The sequence below is a fragment of the Eimeria mitis genome, genomic scaffold, assembly GCF_000499745.2.
Source record: "Eimeria mitis Houghton genomic scaffold, Emh_scaff630, whole genome shotgun sequence".
In the NCBI taxonomy this organism is placed as follows: Eukaryota; Apicomplexa; class Conoidasida; order Eucoccidiorida; family Eimeriidae; genus Eimeria; species Eimeria mitis.
The window spans coordinates 3954-12236 of NW_013574486.1; the positions used below are offsets into that span (position 1 = coordinate 3954).

General features: G+C 47.3%; 2 protein-coding genes across 2 annotated transcripts; one reads left to right on the forward strand and one right to left on the reverse strand.

The window, feature by feature from the left end:
* Window positions 1-1732: 1732 nt before the first annotated feature.
* EMH_0018280 (uncharacterized protein) lies at window positions 1733-3646 on the forward strand (the record flags this gene model as incomplete). The annotated part of the gene is made up of 1 exon (XM_013501093.1): window positions 1733-3646. The coding sequence occupies one exon, from the start codon at window positions 1733-1735 to the stop codon at window positions 3644-3646; it is 1914 nt and encodes a 637-aa protein (XP_013356547.1).
* A 45-nt stretch (window positions 3647-3691) lies between these two features.
* On the reverse strand, window positions 3692-7584 carry EMH_0018290 (uncharacterized protein; the record flags this gene model as incomplete). The annotated part of the gene is made up of 5 exons (XM_013501094.1): window positions 3692-4423; window positions 4553-4663; window positions 5023-6095; window positions 7146-7244; window positions 7458-7584. 5 exons carry the CDS (start codon window positions 7582-7584, stop codon window positions 3692-3694), a joined length of 2142 nt encoding a protein of 713 aa, XP_013356548.1.
* Window positions 7585-8283: the final 699 nt, after the last annotated feature.

Here is an 8283-nt window from a genome sequence, read left to right on the forward strand (position 1 = left end):
AAAAAAAAAAAAAAAAACGAGGGAGGGGGAGAAAGCTGCCGAGACACCCGAAAACTTGCAGCAATTTAAATCCATTTTTCGCAACTTCTTCGCCCACAAGCCCGACAATATAAATATATTGATTTATTCTTTTTGTATTTATTTTACCCGCATCCACATAAAGTATAAAAATATATATATAGATGTAATATAGGAACAGCAGCCAGCAGCCGATTACTATTTATTATAGCCAATCCCCTCGTATATAGATTGAGGAGTTGTTTTAGTGTTTAGGTTTACAGAGTTATAAATATATATATATATATATATATATAGTTACGACGAAGATAATATATATTCAGTAGCTGGGTAGAGTCTGCNTATATATATATATATATATATATATATATATATATATATATATATATATATATATATATATTGCATATAAACATATAATATAGAGGTTGGTTCAGTTCTGTATTTCTGTGTATGGCTGAGTGGTATTCAGAACGTTGGTGTGGTGGGTGTGGAGGGGGGGGATGAAGGGGTATTGTGTTCGTCTCTTTTTTTCTGTTCTTTTGTTGCATTATATTCTCTTTTTATTTCTAAAGAGCGAAATAAAAAAAGGTTTCGTTCGTTTCGGTGCTGTCGACGTTACGTGTGGTGGCGGGTTGCTTGGTTTTGTTGGTTCTTCTCCCCTCGTAGTTTTTCACTTATATTACTTATACTACTAAAAACACGATAAAATAGAATTTTAAAAGAATTAAAACAACCAACTGATGCCGAGATGATATAAAAAAAAGGCAGTAGCACGCTGTGCTGGTGCTGCGTTGAGGCAGCTAGACGCAGCAACCAAAACACCCAACAAGCCGTTTCAGATGAATAAAAAAACACGTAATACAGTAATTTAATTCTTACAACTGGGGCATCAACGACTGAGCTGCATACAACTGAAAAAATACGAACAGTACCAACCCCTGAGGTTATGGTATGTAATACAGTGGCGGCTCTATCAACGATAAAGTTAGATGATAATGGGTTTATTTGTTGCTCATTGAGCCGCTTAATATTTCAGCTTTATGAATTTATTAATGCAATGAAAAAAATATGTAATTTCCTCTGCTTTCTGTTGTCGTTGCAACTCCGAACTCGGGCGGAGCACTGGGACCCGTGCGGCAGGCTGAGACGAGGAATATGAATAAAAGGAGGGAATTGAGTCAATTAAAATTAAAGAATTACGATAAAAAAACAAATTATTAAAATAAATTATGAACAAAAAAAGAATTTCAGCAGTATTTGTGGTTAACGCTTTCCTGATATTTCAAACACTTGTGGTGCCGCCGTTCGTTGCATGCGAGAGAAAAAGACCCGAAATCGACAGAAATTCAATAAAGAGTTTTTTAAAATTATTTTTGCGAATTAATAATACAAAATCCGATTCATTTCGTCTTGCTTTCCTCGGCTTTCCCCGTAGCACCTCCTCGCGCACACCGAAACATCTCTGCACACTCAACGTTGAAATATTCATATTCTGGTGTATGCGACGTTTGTACAGCCAACTGCTATAAGCTGATTGCAGTTTATTTCATTTTGAGTGGCCAGTGTGAACACTCATGGAGATCTCCCCCCCATACATATTTTCTGCAGCTGCGCCGCCGACGACTCGAATTCCTGTTTCTCTCTATGCAGTGTATATTCCTTGTTGCGAGTGTCATTCATATTCAACTGTTAATACAGCTGCTTAGCGAGTATGACCTCTCAGGGAGGTGAGCTTCGCGGCCATCCCTGCCACGGCGGTTTCTTGGGTCTCTGCAGCGCTAACGGCAGCAGCAGCAGCAGCAGCAACCAGCACCAGCACCTGCAGCAGCCAGACCTCTATTTCCCTAGCAGTGTTCTAACACAAGCTGACCACATACAGCAGCAGCACCAAGACTTTTTGCAGGCTGAGGCGTACAACAGGAGCCATGCCGAGGGGCCTGTACTGTCTAATCACGTGCACTGTAGTTGCAACTGTAGCTGCATATACTGCTGCGGAGGAAAAGAAGATTACTACAACTCTGGACTTCAACCAGAAGTAGAAGCTGAGGGCTTCGAGGCTTCGAGTTTCTCCCCTGCACCTCCTCGTCAGCAGCAGCACCAGCACACAAGCGGAGCCTTTGAGCTCTGTTCATGCAGCCATCACTACCAACCACAGCAGCAGCAACAGCAGGAGTACCACCACCACCACCACCATCATCATCACCACCACCATTCCGGTGGTTCCCAAGCTTCGCAGGCGCCGCCACTCAACGCCCCCAACGTTGTCTCGGTTGACGAGCAGGCGGTGTTGCCGCTTTCCCCTGAGAATGAAGAAGACGGAGAAGAGCCTGTAGAGTATGAATATTATGTATGGGATGCAGTAGCCCAAGAATACGTTCAAACAGACCGGGATACGGGGGAGAAGATGTTGCAAGACCCCCAGTACTTTCAGTATCACTACCGCCTCGTAGAAAATACACAAGACGGAGAAACTCTGCTGCTGCCGGAACCACTGAATGCTGTTCCTGGGCCTTGGAACGAAGATATGCAAATTGGGTTTCAGCAGCAACACCCAATTCAAATGCCAGCGAGTCTTTACAACGAACAGCAGGAGAATATGATGGGTCTTTATTCGCAACAGCAAGAGGAGGCTGGTGCTCTTTACCCCGACCACGACGAGGAGGAAACCTGTATTGTTAGTGCTGCGCAGATGGAGCAGGCAGGCGAGAGAAGTGGCTGTCGGTTGAGTAACCCTCAAGTTGGTGGTGAGCTGCTGCAAACCCCCAACTCGCTGCTGACGACCCCGCGACAGGACCTGTTAATGCCGTCGGTTTCAGCACAGAGCCGCTGCAGCAAGCAAGCACAGCAGCAGGGCCTCAGAAGAAGGTGTGAAGCTCCTGAGAAGGAGAATAGTTACCCGCAGCCCACCGCCTGCAGCTCTCACCACAGAGTGCACCGCGACTGCGCTACAAATTCAACTCTGACGGGACATGTTGGGGGGTGGGGCCCTGGGGCCGCGAATGCGCTTCACCGCCGGGGCAACAGGACGCCGAGGGCTAAGGGACTCGAATGCAAGAACGACGGCTTGGAGACGCTTACTTCATATCCGCGGTTCTTCATATCCTGCAGCAGACCGTGGGAAAACCCTTCGGTAACCATGCGAGACAGAGACCTGCAACTACGCCAACTACGACATCTGCAGCGAGTGCAGGAGCTCGAAAGAGATGAACTCTTTAGACGCCAGTTGATGCTCGATGAAATGGCAGCGGCGCTTCCCAAGTCGTCGCAGCATATGGTGAATGCAGAAACAAACAGAGCTTGCCGCGACACTAAGCGCTTCGCTACCGACGGGCGAACAAAGAATAACAGTCGGCCGGCTACTCAGGGATACCTGCGTGATGCAGAACGCCGAAGTCGAACAGACCCGGTTAATAGAGGACGCTACTTTAGGGACGTGTGGAAAAGTGACAAGTTTCTAGAGCAGCAGAAACACCCAACATTCGACGTCAAAGCATACGATGCGTGGTTGAAAAACAGTGGACATCTAATCAGAGGCAGGGCTCTAGAGCTGCAGCAAGAAGAGCAAAGACTACTCTCCAAGATGCAGCAAGAAAGAAGCACCCGTTTTAAGCGATGCGGGTACTGAGTGAAATGTGTTTCGGTGTGTGTGTGTGGTGTTGTGTGTTGAAATCTACAATGAATCGATTCTGTTGGCCAATGTTTCAAATGCCTCATCGCCTCCTGCCAGCTTTTCTGCACCTCCAAATACCAGGGCCCCATGCACTGGAGTTCCGATCGATGTCGAGCACGTCGACCCCCGCGGGGGGACCCCCAGTCCGCATGTCATGAGGCCGTTAGGGTGCGGATAAATATATTGGGTGTCGGGAAGTATCTTGTTGAAGCTAGGGCTTAAGAAATTTTCTCCCGCGTCTTGGGAGCTCTCATCTGACGTAAAGCTTAAAACTGGGCTGTTCCTGTGGGTCGAATGGGCTGATGCCCCAACTTGGCCTCCATTTGAGTTCCTGTCGACTTTCTTTGGGGCTAAATAGAACGATGCGTCGCTTGCAAGGACCCAGTTGCTGATCCTCATCTCGCGCTCCTGCGATTGAAAGTCTGGCACACACTCAAACACGGGTAGGACCACGTTGACGGCCTCCGGGTCCGGGAACTCAGCAAAGAATGACTTAGTGCTGCTGTCGTAAGAGAGCTTTTCCGCCATGGACAGTACTTCCATAGGCTTTAGATTCCCCCATCCTTTCTCAAAGGCTTGCATGTAGGAGGTGTAAACATCCGTTGCTTCGAAACGCCTTCGCATTTGATAGATGTGAAAAGGAAATAAGAATGGGCTTGTAAGTAGCTGGAACGCTGTGGGTCTTTTCTGTGGATCTTTGGTTAAGCACTTCAGCAGGAACTCCATAGCATCCTGCCGCAGAAAAGGCAGACGACCAGTCACATCTTCTGCGTTAAATGCAGGTATTTGTCTAGAAGCTTCCTGTAGGGTATATTACGGATTGCATGCATAGCTTGGAACGTAAAGAATAGGTAGTCTCACGTTCATATTGAGGCACTCGAACAGACGCTCGCCAGTGAGCAGCTCAAAGAATATTGTCCCTAGAGCCCAAATATCCACGCCGTAACTGTACCCTTTGCCGGTGGGTATGAACTGCTCAGGCGCGCAGGCAAAGCAGGTTGTGTAGTTTTTAGTCAAAATAAATCCTGGCTTGACCTTTCTGTGCAGCATAAAGAAGTTGCAAGGAGTTACTCAACACGGCAAAGTATGTAGCTGACTTACGTGCTGTTGCCAAAATCTATTATTTTTAGTTCGTCGTTCTGGAAGTTCTCTCCGCGCCTCACGAGGATGTTTTGTGTCTTGAGGTCGCGATGAATTATGCATTTCGCATGAATGAGCACCAGCGAACAAACAATCTGATACATGTAGGTTCTGGCCATCTCCAGCTACGGACACATGAGTGAATTTCTGGTATTATAGCAAGCCAAATATGTTGCATTTTGTATACGTACCGGCATCCCTGTGGGGTACTTCGCCTTGAGCAGCTTTCTTAGCTCTCCCCCGTTGACAAGCTCGAGGGCCAAGTGGTCGTGAGAGTCACCGATAGCGCTGTGGTGAGCGACAGCTGCAGCAACTGCTGAGTTGCCGACTTCAAGAGCAACCGAATGCGCCATAAGCCCGAGGAACTTAGAAGGATGCGGGTCTTGGGCCGCGTAGGTCACCAGAGACCCTTCTATGCGGATATCACAAATCAGGCTGAATTCGTGTCGAAGCATTTCTTTTGGTTCCCGTTTAATGGCAACAGGGACACCCTGTCTTCTGTCCATTGCGAGAAAAACTTCTCCGTTGCCTCCCTTTCCAAGACGTGCGTCCAGAAAGAGCTCAAAGCGGCGAGAAACAGGTAGCTGATACTCTGTAAAAAGGCTGTTGTCATCTGTAGTGGAATTGCCAGGCGCTTCCGCAATCGTGTTGGGGCGACCGCGGCGAATTACATTCGGACGATCGATTCCAAGAAGGATTCGACGAAAAGAGAAAGAACAAACGAAACCATCGTTTGAGCCCGCTGTTCTGCTGTTCACGTCAATGCCATTCTTGAGCGTCATGCGGAACTTGCAGTTTTCGGCGGAGTCCAAGTGGCTGAACACTTCATATCCCCTCCCCGTCTCTTTGAAAAACTGAGGAGCCCCACAGCAGTTTCCTTGGAACGGAGAGGCTGCGACAGGAGGGAGTTGGCGTACAGAAATGATTCTATCGCGAACCTTGATGCGCAAATAGCCACATGTGCCTCTGTACTCTGGATAAGGGCCAAGAGGAACTGGCACCAAAGTGCCCGACAGGCCGTTTGTACAGCTACAACCGATGATGTAGTCTCCGGGTTCTGCGAAGACAAAGGTGGAAGGGGAAGGGGTGGTCTGAATCAAGCAAAAATAATGAGCCTTCCTCAGAAACGTCTTTTCCGATGTGGCTGTCGTCTCATTGTGCTGGGGGACATCTATCGAGCTGAAAGTTGCTGATGGAGATATCGAGTCCGCACTTGTCTTGACGAAGCTATTCGTCAGTTTCCATCTGCCGAACATCTTGACTACTGTAAAGGAAAGCGAAAAAAATTCAGAATCCGCTACTAGAAGATCACGCGCAAAACGGCTGAGTTCTGTCGTCGTTTTTGCGTTGCCACTTTTTATCACCGAAGTGAAAACGATGGGTGAAAGAAATGGTCGGATCGACTTAGCAGTGCGATTCGGTTGTGCGAACCGGAAGTCCTGAGAAGGCCGAAATACCACTTTTGGTGGAAAACGGCCTCAATTAAAAAAATAAGAACAACTGGATCGCGCGTATTGCGATTGCGCGAAAAACAGATAAATCGAGAAAAAACAATCAACACATTAGCCTAGATATGGCTGTATGTGAAATTTCTACAATATAGGTAGCTACTTGAAGGTATTGTGAAGAGCCACTGATGTTGGTTCAAGTAAGTAACCGAAAGAGCTGTCCATACAGTCCATTGCAAAAGCGAACATGTGCAGGAATCTATGATTGAAACATGCGAACTAAGCAGAAACACATTGCCTATCGTCTAGATTATGTTGTTTTATTGCTATTTTAGGGGTTAATCGGCCGTTTTCGTTTCAGAATGGAGGCGTTTCACTGCGCAATCGCCCCCGAATCGGAATCGCCCGACACGGTTCTGCAATTGCGGGAATGCTCGACTATAAATACTCTACCAGTAGCTTGTGCTTTTCCTTTTACATCTATTTATATGTGAAACTAAAATTTTGACAGTTTCGGACCGTTTTTCAAGACATGTTCAATAGCGTGTGCGTTTCCCCGTTCGCTGCCGTCAGAGCGATGAGCGGGCGCAGTTCCTTCCTGCCCCGGCTGCGCTTCAAGGTGTAAAACGTTCCATGGACAGCTTTATTTACCTCTTTATTCTTATTTTATTGTTATCACGGAAGCAGATCGCACAGATCTGCGTCACATTGCCGCCTGCGCATGGGCAGGTTTCTGGCTAGCGGGATGGGGGCCAGAGCTACTGCAAACAGTCGAAACAACGGCTTTTGAAGCAAATAAAGTTACAAAGATCCAAAGAACAAAGATATTTCCAAATTTGTACAAAAAAGGTTTTCTTTTCCCTTACCTCCCCACCTCGAGCTCTGAGAAGAACAGCGGTGCGTCGGCTGCCCTTGGCCCCTTCGCCCAGACCCGCGACGGCCTGAAGGAGCTTCTGTGGAAAGAGCTGAAAGCAAAACAGATAAACAACTTGAAAAATACATCTCTTATGATTCTGTATGTTGCATGAAGACTGCTGCTTTTCTCGCTAAAGCCCAGCGGGATATTCTCGAGTTGAACACGCACGACGGGATTCTGCTGCTGGTCACGGGTTCGTCACCAGTGGTCAATAACCTTTGGTTGTCTGCTTCTTCTTGTGCTTCTTTCGCTTTTCAAGCACCTTTAAAGGATAAAACAAAGAAGAGAAGCTTCAGGGCTGTGGCTCCCTTTTCAGCCCTCCACAAACACCCATCATCTGTTCTCGTCTGCAGCAGCTTTGCCTCGAGAGCTGCAGCAGCGGAGTTCATTGCAGCTTTCTCTGCTTCTCCCTTTCAAGCACCTCCGGCGACTACTACAGCGGTGAAGCGCCTCTTAGCGTTCGCTGCAACGAATCCCTCAGCAGCAGCAGCATCTAGCTTCTCGTTCCTGTGGCTGCACCGCGTTTGCGTTTGTCTCTTTCCCTGACGATCTGGGGTGTACGTACAGCTGAATTTACGGCGATGGAGTACCCCGGTGGCGGGGGAAACCCCTACCTGCACACATGTTTGTCTCGAGGGGACTTTATGGCTTTCTTTGCTGAGTTACCGAAGACGAACAATTTGTTTGTGCGTGATAGAGGGGGTAGAACGGTGATGGAGCTGGCGATGCAGATGACAGTTGAATTGTTTCAGTCTTGTTTCAGTACATCTTTCCCTATAGATAGCAGTGCTTTGGGTCGTGGTTGTGGTTGCTCTTGTGCTGTATGTGCACACAAACGACACCAGAATATGAGAGATGGAACAGGAGAAAACCAGAAATCTTACAGCTGTAAAAACCCAATGCGTATTCGTTATAACGAAGAATATCTCTCCATGTATCAGCAACCAAGACAAATGCGAATCAACGCACAGAGAAACCCCCCTGTTCCTTCTCTCCCNTCTCCATGTATCAGCAACCAAGACAAATGCGAATCAACGCACAGAGAAACCCCCCTGTTCCTTCTCTCCCTCCTAAATTCAAATACACCC